Genomic DNA, 20,253 nt, shown 5'->3' with positions numbered 1-20,253 from the left:
TCAATGCAAGTGAACTGCCAAGTGGAGCCAGGCTTCTCCCCCAAAAATGACCAATAAAAGAGAAAAACATACATAATTGTATCTTTCATCTCTCTGTGTTGTCATGATTTTCCTTCAATCCGCTCAAGGCTGAATGTACTGTATCTCACCTGAGAAAGTGAACAAAATGGCGCCCATCTGTCTCCTTATGTGTAGGCCATCCATCCAGTGGCGATTTTAGCAAGTAAATCTTGATGGGGGGGAAAAAAAAACTAAAGTGTGATGCATGACAGCAAAGCCACTACCCAACACTAAACAATACATTAATTGCACTATAACGGTGACAAACAGTGCCCACAAACAGCCTACATAAAGCTGCCCCAACAGCAGAGTCCCAACACCTTACCACTGCTACACCTGGATATCAGCAGAGTCCCAACACCTTACCACTGCTACACCTGGCTATCAGCAGAGTCCCAACACCTTACCACTGCTACACCTGGTTATCAGCAGAGTCCCAACACCTTACCACTGTTACACCTGGTTATCAGCAGAGTCCCAACACCTTACCACTGCTACACCTGGCTATCAGCAGAGTCCCAACACCTTACCACTGCTACACCTGGTTATCAGCAGAGTCCCAACACCTTACCACTGATACACCTGGTTATCAGCAGAGTACCAACACCTTACCACTGTTACACCTGGATATCAGCAGAGTCCCAACACCTTACCACTGCTACACCTGGCTATCAGTGGAGCCTTGTCTGGCAGCGAAACAGTCTCATTTACTGCCTTTAAAAAAAAACATAGATGATATTGCTGACTTGTTTCAACGAATGTGTTTTCTATTGACAATTCAGATGTACAAACTATGGCATAAGGGGACGACAAGCGCATAAGAGGCCATCCATCATCCATCATTTTGATTAAGATGTTAATCAGTGCGAGGACTGATGTCGTCAATATAACTATTTGTTCAGCACTTTTGAAATGTTCAGCAACAGAATTCAGAACACGGGCCGTTCTTACAGTGTTCTCCCTGTACACCAAGTCAGAACCGTAGGATAAATAAAGGGGGCATATAAGCAGACAATGAAATCTCTTACAATATTCGATGATTACATTTCTCTAAAACAGGTTATAGGCTACATGTGCACCACCAAGTCAGAACAGTAGGCTACGTTAAGAAGGGTAAATAGACCAAATTATTAGGGTGAGGCACATGGGCTACTAACATCTTACTACACATCATACACTTAGTATGTCATCATGTGTTGGCCTGAGGGACTGTGAATGTTACACATCTCCCTGGCATTTTGCACCATTTATACAGCAGCATACAAGACATATTTGGACTCACCTTGTTGTGCTGCTCACTTGAACAGGAAGGTGGCGCGGCAGTCCTTTGTGGGAAAATTTTGTCACCAAAACGTTACAGAGTCAATGTGGAGGCTATATACAGGGGGTACCGGTACAGAGTCAATGTGGAGACTATATACAGGGTATTACGGTACAGAGTCAGTGTGGAGGCTATATACAGGAGGTACCGGTACAGAGTTAATGTGGAGGCTATATACAGGGGGTACCGGTACAGAGTCAATGTGGAGGCTAAATACAGGGTATTACGGTACAGAGTCAATGTGGAGGCTATATACAGGGTATTACGGTACAGAGTCAATGTGGAGGCTATATACAGGGGGTACCGGTACAGAGTCAATGTGGAGACTATATACAGGGGGTACTGGTACAGAGTCAATGTGGAGGCTATATACAGGGGGTACTGGTACAGAGTCAATGTGGAGGCTATATACAGGGTATTACGGTACAGAGTCAATGTGGAGGCTATATACAGGGTATTACGGTACAGAGTCAATGTGGAGGCTATATACAGGGTATTACGGTACAGAGTCAATGTGGAGGCTATATACAAGGGGTACCGGTACAGAGTCAATGTGGAGACTATATACAGGGGGTACCGGTACAGAGTCAATGTGGAGGCTATATACAGGAGGTACCGGTACAGAGTCAATGTGGAGGCTATATACAGGGGGTACCGGTACAGAGTCAATGTGGAGACTATATACAGGGGGTACCGGTACAGAGTCAATGTGGAGGCTATATACAGGAGGTACCGGTACAGAGTCAATGTGGAGGCTATATACAGGGGGTACCGGTACAGAGTCAATGTGGAGACTATATACAGGGGGTACCGGTACAGAGTCAATGTGGAGACTATATACAGGGGGTACCGGTACAGAGTCAATGTGGAGGCTATATACACGGGGGTACCGGTACAGAGTCAATGTGGAGGCTATATACAGGGGGTACCGGTACAGAGTCAATGTGGAGACTATATACAGGGTATTACGGTACAGAGTCAGTGTGGAGGCTATATACAGGAGGTACCGGTACAGAGTCAATGTGGAGGCTATATACAGGGGGTACCGGTACAGAGTCAATGTGGAGGCTAAATACAGGGTATTACGGTACAGAGTCAATGTGGAGGCTATATACAGGGTATTACGGTACAGAGTCAATGTGGAGGCTATATACAGGGGATTACGGTACAGAGTCAATGTGGAGGCTATATACAGGGTATTACGGTACAGAGTCAATGTGGAGGCTATATACAAGGGGTACCGGTACAGAGTCAATGTGGAGACTATATACAGGGGGTACTGGTACAGAGTCAATGTGGAGGCTATATACAGAGGGTACTGGTACAGAGTCAATGTGGAGGCTATATACAGGGTATTACGGTACAGAGTCAATGTGGAGGCTATATACAGGGTATTACGGTACAGAGTCAATGTGGAAGCTATATACAAGGGGTACCGGTACAGAGTCAATGTGGAGACTATATACAGGGGGTACCGGTACAGAGTCAATGTGGAGGCTATATACAGGAGGTACCGGTACAGAGTCAATGTGGAGGCTATATACAGGGGGTACCGGTACAGAGTCAATGTGGAGACTATATACAGGGGGTACCGGTACAGAGTCAATGTGGAGGCTATATACAGGAGGTACCGGTACAGAGTCAATGTGGAGGCTATATACAGGGGGTACCGGTACAGAGTCAATGTGGAGACTATATACAGGGGGTACCGGTACAGAGTCAATGTGGAGACTATATACAGGGGGTACCGGTACAGAGTCAATGTGGAGGCTATATACACGGGGGTACCGGTACAGAGTCAATGTGGAGGCTATATACAGGGGGTACCGGTACAGAGTCAATGTGGAGGCTATATACAGGGGGTACCAGTACAGAGTCAATGTGGAGGCTATATACAGGGGGTACCGGTACAGAGTCAATGTGGAGGCTAAATACAGGGGGTACCGGTACAGAGTCAATGTGGAGGCTATATACAGGGGGTACTGGTACAGAGTCAATGTGGAGGCTAAATACAGGGGGTACCGGTACAGAGTCAATGTGGAGGCTATATACAGGGGGTACCGGTACAGAGTCAATGTGGAGGCTATATACAGGGGGTACCAGTACAGAGTCAATGTGGAGGCTATATACAGGGGGTACCGGTACAGAGTCAATGTGGAGGCTATATACAGGGGGTACTGGTACAGAGTCAATGTGGAGGCTAAATACAGGGGGTACTGGTACAGAGTCAATGTGGAGGCTAAATACAGGGGGTACTGGTACAGAGTCAATGTGGAGGCTAAATACAGGGGGTACTGGTACAGAGTCAATGTGGAGGCTAAATACAGGGGGTACTGGTACAGAGTCAATGTGGAGGATATATACAGGGGGTACCGGTACAGAGTCAATGTGGAGGCTATATACAGGGGGTACCGGTACAGAGTCAATGTGGAGACTATATACAGGGGGTACTGGTACAGAGTCAATGTGGAGGCTATATACAGGGGGTACCGGTACAGAGTCAATGTGGAGGCTATATACAGGGGATTACGGTACAGAGTCAATGTGGAGGCTATATACAGGGTATTACGGTACAGAGTCAATGTGGAGGCTATATACAAGGGGTACCGGTACAGAGTCAATGTGGAGACTATATACAGGGGGTACTGGTACAGAGTCAATGTGGAGGCTATATACAGGGGGTACTGGTACAGAGTCAATGTGGAGGCTATATACAGGGTATTACGGTACAGAGTCAATGTGGAGGCTATATACAGGGTATTACGGTACAGAGTCAATGTGGAGGCTATATACAGGGTATTACGGTACAGAGTCAATGTGGAGGCTATATACAGGGTATTACGGTACAGAGTCAATGTGGAGGCTATATACAAGGGGTACCGGTACAGAGTCAATGTGGAGACTATATACAGGGGGTACCGGTACAGAGTCAATGTGGAGGCTATATACAGGAGGTACCGGTACAGAGTCAATGTGGAGGCTATATACAGGGGGTACCAGTACAGAGTCAATGTGGAGACTATATACAGGGGGTACCGGTACAGAGTCAATGTGGAGGCTATATACAGGAGGTACCGGTACAGAGTCAATGTGGAGGCTATATACAGGGGGTACCGGTACAGAGTCAATGTGGAGACTATATACAGGGGGTACCGGTACAGAGTCAATGTGGAGACTATATACAGGGGGTACCGGTACAGAGTCAATGTGGAGGCTATATACAGGGGGTACCGGTACAGAGTCAATGTGGAGGCTATATACAGGGGGTACCGGTACAGAGTCAATGTGGAGGCTATATACAGGGGGTACCAGTACAGAGTCAATGTGGAGGCTATATACAGGGGGTACCGGTACAGAGTCAATGTGGAGGCTAAATACAGGGGGTACCGGTACAGAGTCAATGTGGAGGCTATATACAGGGGGTACTGGTACAGAGTCAATGTGGAGGCTAAATACAGGGGGTACCGGTACAGAGTCAATGTGGAGGCTATATACAGGGGGTACCGGTACAGAGTCAATGTGGAGGCTATATACAGGGGGTACCAGTACAGAGTCAATGTGGAGGCTATATACAGGGGGTACCGGTACAGAGTCAATGTGGAGGCTATATACAGGGGGTACTGGTACAGAGTCAATGTGGAGGCTAAATACAGGGGGTACTGGTACAGAGTCAATGTGGAGGCTAAATACAGGGGGTACTGGTACAGAGTCAATGTGGAGGCTAAATACAGGGGGTACTGGTACAGAGTCAATGTGGAGGCTAAATACAGGGGGTACTGGTACAGAGTCAATGTGGAGGCTATATACAGGGGGTACCGGTACAGAGTCAATGTGGAGGCTATATACAGGGGGTACCGGTACAGAGTCAATGTGGAGACTATATACAGGGGGTACCGGTACAGAGTCAATGTGGAGGCTATATACAGGGGGTACCGGTACAGAGTCAATGTGGAGGCTAAATACAGGGGGTACCAGTACAGAGTCAATGTGGAGGCTATATACAGGGTATTACGGTACAGAGTCAATGTGGAGGCTAAATACAGGGTATTACGGTACAGAGTCAATGTGGAGACTATATACAGGGGGTACCGGTACAGAGTCAATGTGGAGGCTAAATACAGGGGGTACCGGTACAGAGTCAATGTGGAGGCTATATACAGGGTATTACGGTACAGAGTCAATGTGGAGGCTAAATACAGGGGGTACCGGTACAGAGTCAATGTGGAGGCTAAATACAGGGGGTACCGGTACAGAGTCAATGTGGAGGCTATATACAGGGTATTACGGTACAGAGTCAATGTGGAGGCTAAATACAGGGGGTACCGGTACAGAGTCAATGTGGAGGCTATATACAGGGTATTACGGTACAGAGTCAATGTGGAGGCTATATACAGGTTATTACGGTACAGAGTCAATGTGGAGGCTAAATACAGGGGGTACCGGTACAGAGTCAATGTGGAGGCTATATACAGGGTATTACGGTACAGAGTCAATGTGGAGGCTATATACAGGGTATTACGGTACAGAGTCAATGTGGAGGCTATATACAGGGTATTACGGTACAGAGTCAACGTGGAGACTATTTACAGGGGGTACCGGTACAGAGTCAATGTGGAGGCTATATACAGGGTATTACGGTACAGAGTCAACGTGGAGACTATATACAGGGGGTACCGGTATAGAGTCAATGTGGAGACTATATACAGGGTATTACGGTACAGAGTCAATGTGGAGGCTATATACAGGGGTACCGGTACAGAGTCAATGTGGAGGCTATATACAGGGTATTACGGTACAGAGTCAATGTGGAGGCTATATACAGGGGGTACCGGTACAGAGTCAATGTGCGGGGGCACCGGTGTCGAGGTAATATGTACATTTAGGTAGAGTTATTAAAGTGACTATGCACAGATAAGAACAGAGAGTAGCAGCAGCTGTCCAGGAGGGGGGGGGGGGGGGGTAGCCAGACTACACACACTACATATGCCCACACACACACACACACACACACACACACACACACACACACACACACACACACACACACACACACACACACACACACACACACACACACACACATATATGTACATAGAAACCTCAATTACCTCACACCCCAGCACATTGACTCAGTACTGGTACTTCCTGTATATGGCCAGGTTATTCCCTCACACCCCTGCACATTGACCCAGTACTGGTACTTCCTGTATATACCCATGTTATTACCTCATTCCCCAGCACATCGACTCAGTACTGGTACTTCCTGTATATACCCATGTTATTACCTCATACCCCAGCACATTGACTCAGTACTGGTACTTCCTGTATATAGCCATGTTATTACCTCATACCCCAGCACGTTGACTCAGTACTGGTACTTCCTGTATATAGCCATGTTATTACCTCATACCCCTGCACATTGACTAAGTACTGGTACTTCCTGTATATAGCCATGTTATTACCTCATACCCCAGCACATTGACTCAGTACTGGTACTTCCTGTATATAGCCATGTTATTACCTCATACCCCAGCACATTGACTCAGTACTGGTACTTCCTGTATATAGCCATGTTATTACCTCATACCCCAGCACATTGACTCAGTACTGGTACTTCCTGTATATAGCCATGTTATTACCTCATACCCCAGCACATTGACTCAGTACTGGTACTTCCTGTATATAGCCATGTTATTACCTCATACCCCAGCACATTGACTCAGTACTGGTACTTCCTGTATATAGCCATGTTATTACCTCATACCCCAGCACATTGACTCAGTACTGGTACTTCCTGTATATAGCCATGTTATTACCTCATACCCCAGCACATTGACTCAGTACTGGTACTTCCTGTATATAGCCATGTTATTACCTCATACCCCAGCACATTGACTCAGTACTGGTACTTCCTGTATATAGCCATGTTATTACCTCATACCCCAGCACATTGACTCAGTACTGGTACTTCCTGTATATAGCCATGTTATTACCTCATACCCATGTTATTCCTCGTCACTATTTCTATATATTTGTGTTTATCTGTGTTGTTGGAAAATGACCATAAACATTTCACTGTCAGTCTACACCAGTGATTTAGGAAGCAAGTGACGAAAAAGAAGAAGATATTTTTCAACCAATCAGACGAACAGAACACCGTAGGGGCCGCTATTCTGCAGGACCATCATTGAATGTCGTGTGACTACAGACAGTCAGGCTTTTATGCACTCACACGTACCCCAGGTTAATGTGACATACTGTAGGTTAGACACCCCATAGACATACTGTAGGTTACACACCCCATAGACATACTGTAGGTTAGACACCCCATAGACATACTGTAGGTTAGACACCCCATAGACATACTGTAGGTTAGACACCCCATAGACATACTGTAGGTTAGACACCATTAGTTTGGCTCAGGGTTAAGGGTGGTGCTGCCCCTTAGTGGTGAGACGTGGTATTACAGACAGCCAGAGCCATGTGAAGCTGATGGCAGCCATTCTGCTCAGCTCCAGGAAGAGGATGTCATTCACTGTGCTGTTGCTGAGCTCTGGAGCAGATTACATAAAGCCTTACATAATGTTACCATTTAGCCATGTGAGCCGAAAAAAAAAAAAAAAAGACAAATTTAAAAAAATATATATATACCTTATTCAAGTATTCAGACCCTTTGCTATGAGACTCGAAATTGAGCTCAGGTGCATCCTTTTTCCATTGATCATCCTTGAGATGTTTCTACAACTTGATTGGAGTCCACCTGTGGTAAACGTAATTGATTGGACATGATTTGGAAAGGCACACACCTGTCTACATAAAAGGTCCCACAGTTGACAGTGCATGTCAGAGCAAAAACCAAGCCATGAGGTTGAAGGAATTGTCCATAGAGCTGTGAGACAGGATTGTGTCGAGACAACGATCTGGGGAAAGGTACCAACTAAAATTCTGCAGCTTTGAAGGTCCCCAAGAACACAGTGGCCTCCATCATTCTTAAATGAAAGAAGTTTAGAACCACCAAGACTCTTCCTAGAGCTGGCCGCCCGACCAAACTGAGCAATCAGGGGTGAGAAGGGCCAAGAACCCGATGGTCACTCTGACAGAGCTCCAGAGTTCCTCTGTGGAGATGGGAGAACCTTCCAGAAGGACAACCATCTCTGCAGCATTCCACCAATCAGGCCTTTATGGTAGGGTGGCCAGACGGAAGCCACTCCTCAGTAAAAGGCACATGACAAAACACTAGCAATTTAACTGTTAGTCTACACCTGTTGTTTACCAAGCTTGAGAGGAATACAATGTGATTTGATTTAGTGTATATCAGTCATAACACATACTATATAACACATACCAGCCATGTACAGAATGCAGACAGCACCCTCTCTCTCCTTAAACACTACTAGCTTAGTAACATCCTGTCCTGTGCTGTGCTGTGCCAGCCTTCCTAGGAAACATGAGTGAGCAGTTCTTTAGTGAAAGGACTATATCATTGTAGTTAAAGGACTATATCACCATAGTTAAAGGACTATATCACCATAGTTAAAGGACTATATCATTGTAGTTAAAGGACTATATCATTGTAGTTAAAGGACTATATCATTGTAGTAGAGGACTATATCATTGTAGTTAAAGGACTATATCATTGTAGTTAAAGGACTATATCATTGTAGTTAAAGGACTATATCATTGTTGGACACTGAAGCCTAGACTGAGCTACAGAGTAAAGTAATTCAATAATCAAATGAGTCAGTGGAGGATTACAGACAGACAGACAGACAGACAGAGACAAGCAGACAGACAGACAGACAGACATACAGAGACAAGCAGACAGACAGACAGACATTGAGAGACAAGCAGGCAGACAGACAGACAGAAATACAAGCAGGCAGACAGACAGACAGAGACAAGCAGACAGACAGACAGACATTGAGAGACAAGCAGGCAGGCAGGCAGACAGACAGACAGACAGACATAGAGAGACAAGCAGGCAGACAGACAGACAGACATTGAGAGACAAGCAGGCCGAAAGGCAGGCAGACAGACAGAGACAGGTAGACAGACAGACATTGAGAGACAAGCAGACAGACAGACATAGAGAGACAAGCAGACAGACAGACAGACAGACATTGAGAGACAAGCAGGCAGACAGACAGACAGACAAGCAAGCAGGCAGACAGACAGACAGAGACGAGCAGACAGACAGAGAGACAAGCAGACAGACAGACAGACATTGAGAGACAAGCAGGCAGGCAGGCAGGCAGGCAGGCAGACAGACAGACAGACAGACAGACATTGAGAGACAAGCAGACAGACAGAGAGACAAGCAGACAGACAGACAGACATTGAGAGACAAGCAGGCAGGCAGGCAGACAGACAGACAGACATTGAGAGACAAGCAGGCAGACAAACAGACAGTGAATCACTGCATATCAATTGTAAATAGTAAATCAAAAGAATGGAAATACATGTGCATCTCAAATGGCTCCCTATTCCCTATATAGTACACTACTATAGAGCCCTATTCCCTATATAGTACACTACTATAGAGCCCTATTCCCTATATAGTACACTACTATAGAGCCCTATTCCCTATATAGTACACTACTATAGAGCCCTATTCCCTATATAGTACACTACTATAGAGCCCTATTCCCTATATAGTACACTACTATAGAGCCCTATTCCCTATATAGTACACTACTATAGAGCCCTATTCCCTATATAGTACACTACTATAGAGCCCTATTCCCTATATAGTACACTACTATAGAGCCCTATTCCCTATATAGTACACTACTATAGAGCCCTATTCCCTATATAGTACACTACTATAGAGCCCTATTCCCTATATAGTACACTTCTATAGAGCCCTATTCCCTATATAGTACACTACTATAGAGCCCTATTCCCTATATAGTACACTACTATAGAGCCCTATTCCCTATATAGTACACTACTATAGAGCCCTATTCCCTATATAGTACACTACTATAGAGCCCTATTCCCTATATAGTACACTACTATAGAGCCCTATTCCCTATATAGTACACTACTATAGAGCCCTATTCCCTATATAGTACACTACTATAGAGCCCTATTCCCTATATAGTACACTACTATAGAGCCCTATTCCCTATATAGTACACTACTATAGAGCCCTATTCCCTATATAGTACACTACTATAGAGCCCTATTCCCTATATAGTACACTACTATAGAGCCCTATTCCCTATATAGTACACTACTATAGAGCCCTATTCCCTATATAGTACACTACTATAGAGCCCTATTCCCTATATAGTACACTACTATAGAGCCCTATTCCCTATATAGTACACTACTATAGAGCCCTATTCCCTATATAGTACACTACTATAGAGCCATATTCCCTATATAGTACACTACTATAGAGCCCTATTCCTTATATAGTACACTACTATAGACCAGAGCCCTATTCCCTATATAGTGGTACTACTATAGACCAGAGCCCTATTCCCTATATAGTACACTACTATAGACCAGAGTTCTATTCCCTATATAGTGCACTACTATAGACCAGAGTCATATGGTTAGACTGTAAACTCTCCTTCCAGACTCACATTAAGCGTCTCCAATCCAAAGTTAAATCTAGAATTGGCTTCCTATTTCACAACAAAGCCTCCTTCACTCATGCTGCCAAACATACCCTCGTAAAACTGACCATCCTATTGATCCTCGACTTCGGCGATATAATTTACAAAATCGCCTCCAATACCCTACTCAATACATTGGATGCAGTCTATCACAGTGCAATCCGTTTTGTCACCAAAGCCCCATATATACCCACCACTGCGACCTGTATGCTCTCGTTGGCTGGCCCTCGCTTCATATCCGTCGCCTAACCCACTGGCTCCAGGTCATCTACAAGGCCCTGCTAGGTAAAGCCCACCTTATCTCAGCTCGCTGGTCACCATAGCAGCACCCACCTGTAGCACACGCTCCAGCAGGTATATCTCACTGGTCACCCCCAAAATCAATTCTTCCTTTGGCCGCCTCTCCTTCCAGTTCTCTGCTGTCAATGACTAGAACGAACTACAAAAATCTCTGAAAAACTGGAAACACTTACTTCCCTCATTAGCTTTAAGCACCAGCTGTCAGAGCAGCTCACAGATTACTGCACCTGTACATAGCCCATCTATAATTTAGGCCAAACAACTACCTCTTTCCCTACTGTATTTATTTTGCTCCTTTGCACCCCATTATTTCATTTTCTACTTTGCACATTCTCCCACTGCAAATCTACCATTCCAGTGTTTTACTTGCTATATTGTATTTACTTTGCCACCATGGCCTTTTTTGCCTTTACCTCCCTTATCTCACCTCATTTGCTCACATCGTATATAGACTTGTTTATACTGTATTATTGACTATGTTTGTTTTACTCCATGTGTAACTCTCTGTTGTTGTTTGTGTCGAACTGCTTTGCTTTATCTTGGCCAGAGGTCGCAGTTGTAAATGAGAACTTGTTCTCAACTTGCCTACCTGGTTAAATAAAGGTGATATTAAAAAATTCTGAGCTGTCATGAACTGTGACTCTGCATACGGCACCACACTGGTTAGCTGAAACTGTTACACACACACACACACTGAAACGGATAACCAATTAGGTCCAGTCACAGCATTAACATCCTCAGCCTACACAGATTACACACACACACACACACACACACACACATATTTAATAAATAGAGTTAATGTTTCAGAGTACAACGTTTATGAAGCTTATATTCTTTATTATTTCTAATTACAATATTTATATATATAAAAGTGTCATCTCAATCTGTTCTTTATTTTCCCAGTATTTTTACTGTTCATCCCCAGGTGCTGACCAACACAGAGCAGACAAGGACAACAAGATGTCCCTCAGGAAGACCTAGGAGGGAAACAATGACAGACAGAAAAAAAAGCACATTTCGTTTAATTCTACACATTTTGCCATGGAGTGGATAGAAATGTTTGTTGTTTTTAATATCTGAGTGAGACTGAATAACAAAGTCAATGGGGCCCCCTGGCTGGTAATTCCACCAGGATTACTACATTTAGATTAGCTGGCCTCTAGACTAAGTTAGAAATCTGACATGACTAATTAAGAGACGATCAGTGACTGACAACAAGAGGAAAAACCGCTGATGCACAGACACATTTTCAAATGGCACCTTGTGTATTCTACTACAGTAAGTTGAGTTGAAAAAATATTTAATGGGGGCCTCCCGGGTGGCGCCGTGGTTAAGGGCTGTGCCACCAGAGACTCTGGGTACGTGCCCAGGCTCTGTCGTAACCGGCTGCGACCGGGAGGTCCGTGGGGCGACGCACAATTGGCCTAGCGTCGTCCGGGTTAGGGAGGGTTTGGTCGGTAGGGGTGTCCTTATCTCATTCCGCACCAGCGACTCCTGTGGCAGGCCGGGCGCAGTGTGGGCTAACCAAGGTTGCCAGGTGCACTGTGTTTCCTCCGACACATTGGTGCAGCTGGTTTCCGGGTTGGATGAGCGCTGTGTTAAGAAGCAGTGCGGCTTGGTTGGGTTGACCTTCGACCTTCGTTTCTCCCGAGCCCGTACAGGAGTTGTAGCGATGAGACAAGATAGTAGCTACTAACAATTGAATACAACGAAATTAGGGGGTAAAAATAAAAATAAAAGAAATAAATATATATCATCTTTTTATTAATATAATATTTGTTTTATTAATCCGAGGGCCTTCAAAACGCATCCCACACAGTTGCCCATCCCACACAGTTGCCCATCCCACACATTAGACCTACTGTATACATTCTGTGAATTTACCTGACTGAGCCCACCTGTTCGTCGGTAAGGAAGTGATGGGATCTAAAGACACAGAAAAATACCAAACTCCCCATGAGAAGATGCAAATACACACAAACACATAAACAAAGTAGAAACAAATTAAAGACCATATAGACAAACCAACTCGCCTGTCTTCATGGCTAGCTCGATGCTAAAGTCAGACAATATAGACAAACCAACCCACCTGTCTTCACGGCTAGCCCGAATGCTAAAGTCAGACAATATAGACAAACCAACTCACCTGTCTTCGTGGCTAGCCCGATGCTAAAGTCAGACAATATAGACAAACCAACTCGCCTGTCTCCGCGGCTAGCCCGATGCTAAAGTCAGACAATATAGACAAACCAACTCACCTGTCTTCGCGGCTAGCTCGATGCTAAAGTCAGACAATATAGACAAACCAACTCACCTGTCTCCGCGGCTAGCTCGATGCTAAAGTCAGACAATATAGACAAACCAACTCACCTGTCTCCGCGGCTAGCCCGATACTAAAGTCAGACAATATAGACAAACCAACTCACCTGTCTCCGCGGCTAGCCCGATACTAAAGTCAGACAATATAGACAAACCAACTCACCTGTCTTCATGGCTAGCTCGATGCTAAAGTCAGACAATATAGACAAACCAACCCACCTGTCTCCGCGGCTAGCCCGATACTAAAGTCAGACAATATAGACAAACCAACTCACCTGTCTCCGCGGCTAGCCCGATACTAAAGTCAGACAATATAGACAAACCAACTCACCTGTCTCCGCGGCTAGCCCGATGCTAAAGTCAGACAATATAGACCAACCAACTCACCTGTCTCCGCGGCTAGCCCGATGCTAAAGTCAGACAATATAGACAAACCAACTCACCTGTCTCCGCGGCTAGCCCGATACTAAAGTCAGACAATATAGACAAACCAACTCACCTGTCTTCATGGCTAGCTCGATGCTAAAGTCAGACAATATAGACAAACCAACTTACCTGTCTTCATGGCTAGCTCGATGCTAAAGTCAGACAATATAGACAAACCAACTCACCTGTCTCCGCGGCTAGCCCGATGCTAAAGTCAGACAATATAGACAAACCAACTCACCTGTCTCCGCGGCTAGCCCGATGCTAAAGTCAGACAATATAGACAAACCAACTCACCTGTCTCCGCGGCTAGCCCGATGCTAAAGTCAGACATATATAGACAAACCAACCCACCTGTATTCACGGCTAGCCCGATGCTAAAGTCAGACAATATAGACAAACCAACTCACCTGTCTCCGCGGCTAGCCCGATGCTAAAGTCAGACAATATAGACAAACCAACTCACCTGTCTCCGCGGCTAGCTCGATGCTAAAGTCAGACAATATAGACAAACCAACTCACCTGTCTTCACGGCTAGCTCGATGCTAAAGTCAGACAATATAGACAAACCAACTCACCTGTCTCCGCGGCTAGCCCGATGCTAAAGTCAGACAATATAGACAAACCAACACACCTGTCTTCATGGCTAGCTCGATGCTAAAGTCAGACAATATAGACAAACCAACCCACCGGTCTTCACGGCTAGCTCGATGCTAAAGTCAGACAATATAGACAAACCAACCCACCGGTCTTCACGGCTAGCTCGATGCTAAAGTCAGACAATATAGACAAACCAACTCACCCGTCTTCGTGGCTAGCTCGATGCTAAAGTCAGACAATATAGACAAACCAACTCACCCGTCTTCGTGGCTAGCTCGATGCTAAAGTCAGACAATATAGACAAACCAACTCACCCGTCTTCGTGGCTAGCTCGATGCTAAAGTCAGACAATATAGACAAACCAACTCACCCGTCTTCGTGGCTAGCTCGATGCTAAAGTCAGACAATATAGACAAACCAACCCACCGGTCTTCACGGCTAGCTCGATGCTAAAGTCAGACAATATAGACAAACCAACTCACCCGTCTTCGTGGCTAGCTCGATGCTAAAGTCAGACAATATAGACAAACCAACTCACCCGTCTTCGTGGCTAGCTCGATGCTAAAGTCAGACAATATAGACAAACCAACTCACCCGTCTTCGTGGCTAGCTCGATGCTAAAGTCAGACAATATAGACAAACCAACTCACCCGTCTTCGTGGCTAGCTCGATGCTAAAGTCAGACAATATAGACAAACCAACTTACATGTCTTCGCGGCTAGCTCGATGCTAAAGTCAGACAATATAGACAAACCAACCCACCTGTCTTCACGGCTAGCTCGATGCTAAAATCAGACAATATAGACAAACCAACTCACCTGTCTTCACGGCTAGCTCGATGCTAAAGTCCGTGAACTCGTGTCTCTTGCTAACGGAGCAGACGTGAGATCCGAAGTCTTGCGTTCTGACCTCTGTGATGCTCAGAGTGATCTTCCTAGGCGTGTAGTCCAGTGAGTAGCCCTGGGTGCAGTTCCGGAAGACCTTAACATAACATATAATATAACAATATATGCAATTTAGCAAACGCTTTTATCCAGAGCAAATTACAGTAATGCATGCATATATTTATTTTTTCTCATAAGGGTGGTCCCAGCGGGAATCGTACTCACGACAAACGCCCATGCTCTATCGAAACTGTTTTCACCTAAAATGGACGTTATGTCTTTGGCGCTCTGGCTTACAGGGTAAAAACCACAACAGACAAAACGTACACACAGCGTTCCACACCTTGTGTTTGATGTAGTGACAGAGGAGCGTGTTGCTCGGGCCTCTCCACTGGACAGACAGCTGTGGGATGTCCTGGTGGTCTTCATAGCTGTAGTCACATGGAAACTGTACTGTGTTCCCCGGCTGAGACAGGACTTTAACTGCACTGCCTAGGGTTAGAGTCACATACAGATCGACTTTAACTGCGCTACCTAGGGTTAGAGTCACATACAGATCGACTTTAACTGCGCTACCTAGGGTTAGAGTCACATACAGACCGACTTTAACTGCACTGCCTAGGGTTAGAGTCACATACAGACCGACTTTAATTGCACTGCCTAGGGTTAGAGTCACATACAGATCGACTTTAACTGCACTGCCTAGGGTTAGAGTCACATACAGATCGACTTTAACTGCACTGCCTAGAGTTAGAGTCACATACAGATCGATAACAAGTGCTCACTTTAGACGTACCAAAGTATACTTGGTATTTAATCAGAAATGTAATGTTGAAAAAGGTTGTTACTTAATATTTACACATTTTTACATAGTATTTATCCACTTTTGTAATTGAGAAGTCACCAGGTAATACCAGGTATTACCAATTCTATTAAATTCTATTCCTATCCTGATCTAGATTTTCGGTAGGAGACTTACCTCTGACAACCAGCTGTGACATCACCAGTCCAAGAGACAGTGCTGCCATCTTTCTACCAATAACGGTCAACAGTTTGCCCCACATTGGTCTGGCAGGTGACTGTCTACAGGTTATTATAACTATACCCCCATAATATCTCTGATCGGCACCAGAGATACCTCACACTGCAGAAGAGGAGTCTGTCTGCTAAATGAAATATCACTTTTGTTTTTAATGACTTGTCCTGACTTGACCATTGGCGTTGTGTACTAAATCCATAGTTACCATTGCAGGGAAGGTACCTAAAGTTTGGGATCATGTAATTCAATCACACCTGCAATGCAGAAATAACATCTTGCGGGCCACCCCTACAGACATAGGTATTGTTAATAGCATTTAATTGAGTGGGACAGTGGAAGCTGATAAGAAAGCTTCTTTGTGTTAAAAGTAAAACCAACGCAGTTCAGCCTTCATCACAGGTTTTACAGAAAAAACAATGAGGATTTTATACATTTAAAAATCTAATCTTATGGGCTCAGGAACCAATCACATCAGCAGGGGTGGACTCAGGAACCAATCACATCAGCAGGGGTGGGCTCAGGAACCAATCACATCAGCAGGGGTGGACTCAGGAACCAATCACAACGGCAGCGGTGGGCTCAGGAACCAATCACATCGGCAGGGGTGGGCTCAGGAACCAATCACAACGGCAGGGGTGGGCTCAGTGATTTGGAGGACCCAGGAAGAAGCCATTCTGATGGATTTATAGTAAAGACATGTCATTTAAATGTAAAAAAACACATTTTAATGTACCATGAACACAACCAGCCATTTAATTTTCACTTCAAAAAGTAGATAACCGTCGCATATTCATCCAAAAATAATACCCAGCATCCGGACAGTGCACTGTGCACCCGCCAACTGTTCCTATGTTTCAAATGGCTGAAACTATCTCACCAGGAGAAAGCATATGAGCGAGCGAAACAGCGCCCCCTCTGTCTTACTATATGTAACCCATGCATCTGATGCTGTCTGGCCAAAAAGAGTATGACATGCCATAATATTTATGGCTAGACAGCATCAGATACATGGGCTACATACACATACATCTCCTTTGCCTCTGTCTCCGCGACGATGGCAGTATAATCTGCAGCGCCTGTCTATCTACTAAAGAAATGCGGGTTTCTACTAAGTTAACATGTGGAGCTGGGTTTCTACTAAGTTAACATGTGGAGCTGGGTTTCTACAAAGCTAACATGTAGAGCTGGGTTTCTACTAAGTTAACATGTGGAGCTGGGTTACTAATTCCATTCCTTTACTTTAGATTTGTTTGCATTGCGTGTATTGTTGTGAAATTGTTAGATATTACTGTACTGTCGGAGCTAAAATCACAAGCATTTCGCTACACCCACAATAACATCTGCTAAACACGTGTATGTGACCAATAACATTTGATTTGATTTGATGTAGGTGTTTTTTAGCTAAAACATCGTTAACTATAATAATTTGATATCATGGATGGTCAGTCCTTGCATCCATAGCTCGGTCTATGAATTTGATAATTTCAGCAAGGTTTTACCCGTGGTCGTGGGGCTGGAGGAAGGTGCAACTAAAATGGAGTTTAAATAAACATCTGCATTTTGAATCTCTTTATTCTCGTTATTTAATTTTTGAATTTTATTTTACCCCCTTTTCTCTCCAATTTCGTGGTATCCAATTGTAGTTAGTAATTACTATCTTGTCTCATCGCTACAACTCCTGTACGGGCTCGGGAGAGACGAAGGTCGAAAGTCACGCGTCCTCCGAAACACAACCCAACCAAGACGCACTGCTTCTTAACACAGCGCGCATCCAACCCGGAAGCCAGCCGCACCAATGTGTCAGAGGAAACACCGTGCATCTAGAGCAGTGATCCTATCTAGAGCGGTGATCATATCTAGAGCGGTGATCCTATCTAGAGCGGTGATCCTATCTAGAGCAGTGATCCTATCTAGAGCAGTGTGAGGGTTTCTTCTTAATAAAGAGCAGTGATCATATCTAGAGCGGTGTGGGGGTTTCTTCTTAATAAAGAGCAGTGATCCTATCTAGAGCAGTGATCATATCTAGAGCAGTGATCCTATCTAGAGCAGTGTTGGGGTTTCTTCTTAATAAAGAGCAGTGATCCTATCTAGAGCAGTGTGGGGGTTTCTTCTTAATAAAGAGCAGTGATCCTATCTAGAGCAGTGATCCTATCTAGAGCAATGATCCTATCTAGAGCAGTGATCCTATCTAGAGCAGTAATCCTATCTAGAGCAGTGATCTTATCTAGAGCAGTGATCATATCTAGAGCAGTGATCCTATCTAGAGCAGTGTTGGGGTTTCTTCTTAATAAAGAGCAGTGGTCCTATCTAGAGCAGTGATCCTATCTAGAGCAGTGTGAGGGTTTCTTCTTAATAAAGAGCAGTGATCCTATCTAGAGCAGTGTTGGGGTTTCTTCTTAATAAAGAGCAGTGGTCCTATCTAGAGCAGTGATCCTATCTAGAGCAGTGTTGGGGTTTCTTCTTAATAAAGAGCAGTGATCCTATCTAGAGCAGTGAGCCTATCTAGAGCAGTGATCCTATCTAGAGCAGTGATTCTATCTAGAGCAGTGATCCTATCTAGAGCAGTGTGAGGGTTTCTTCTTAATAAAGAGCAGTGATCTTATCTAGAGCAGTGATCATATCTAGAGCAGTGATCCTATCTAGAGCAGTGTTGGGGTTTCTTCTTAATAAAGAGCAGTGGTCCTATCTAGAGCAGTGATCCTATCTAGAGCAGTGTGAGGGATTCTTCTTAATAAAGAGCAGTGATCCTATCTAGAGCAGTGATCATATCTAGAGCAGTGATCCTATCTAGAGCAGTGTTGGGGTTTCTTCTTAATAAAGAGCAGTGGTCCTATCTAGAGCAGTGATCCTATCTAGAGCAGTGTTGGGGTTTCTTCTTAATAAAGAGCAGTGGTCATATCTAGAGCAGTGTGTGGGTTTCTTCTTAATAAAGAGCAGTGATCCTATCTAGAGCAGTGTTGGGGTTACTTCTTAATAAAGAGCAGTGATCCTATCTAGAGCAGTGATCCTATCTAGAGCAGTGATCCTATCTAGAGCAGTGTGAGGGTTTCTTCTTAATAAAGAGCAGTGATCCTATCTAGAGCAGTGATCATATCTAGAGCAGTGATCCTATCTAGAGCAGTGTTGGGGTTTCTTCTTAATAAAGAGCAGTGGTCCTATCTAGAGCAGTGATCCTATCTAGAGCAGTGTTGGGGTTTCTTCTTAATAAAGAGCAGTGATCCTATCTAGAGCAGTGAGCCTATCTAGAGCAGTGATCCTATCTAGATCAGTGTTGTGGTTTCTTCTTAATAAAGAGCAGTGATCCTATCTAGAGCAGTGATCCTATCTAGAGCAGTGATCATATCTAGAGCAGTGTTGGGGTTTCTTCTTAATAAAGAGCAGTGATCCTATCTAGAGCAGTGATCCTATCTAGAGCAGTGATCCTATCTAGAGTAGTGATCCTAACTAGAGCAGTGATCCTATCTAGAGCAGTGTGTGGGGTTCTTCTTAATAAAGAGCAGTGAGCCTATCTAGAGCAGTGTTGGGGTTTATTCTTAATTAAGAGCAGTGATCCTATCTAGAGCAGTGATCCTATCTAGAGCAGTGTTGTGGTTTCTTCTTAATAAAGAGCAGTGATCCTATCTAGAGCAGTGATCCTATCTAGAGCAGTGTGTGGGGTTCTTCTTAATAAAGAGC

At 44.5% G+C, this 20,253-nt stretch overlaps 1 protein-coding gene across 1 annotated transcript; it reads right to left on the bottom strand.

Annotated features, from left to right (window-relative positions):
* Window positions 1-12,181: 12,181 nt before the first annotated feature.
* LOC118965059 lies at window positions 12,182-16,567 on the bottom strand. The gene is made up of 5 exons (XM_036981807.1): window positions 16,519-16,567; window positions 15,883-16,319; window positions 15,474-15,636; window positions 13,195-13,236; window positions 12,182-12,287 (listed from the first exon to the last, which is right to left on the bottom strand). The coding sequence occupies exons 1-5, from the start codon at window positions 16,565-16,567 to the stop codon at window positions 12,226-12,228; spliced, it is 753 nt and encodes a 250-aa protein (XP_036837702.1). The 3' UTR covers window positions 12,182-12,225.
* Window positions 16,568-20,253: the final 3,686 nt, after the last annotated feature.

The sequence above is a fragment of the Oncorhynchus mykiss genome, chromosome 6, assembly GCF_013265735.2.
Source record: "Oncorhynchus mykiss isolate Arlee chromosome 6, USDA_OmykA_1.1, whole genome shotgun sequence".
NCBI classification, from domain to species: domain Eukaryota; kingdom Metazoa; phylum Chordata; class Actinopteri; order Salmoniformes; family Salmonidae; genus Oncorhynchus; species Oncorhynchus mykiss.
Note: the sequence above shows the minus strand (reverse complement) of the source record. Positions and strands in the feature narration are given on the sequence as shown.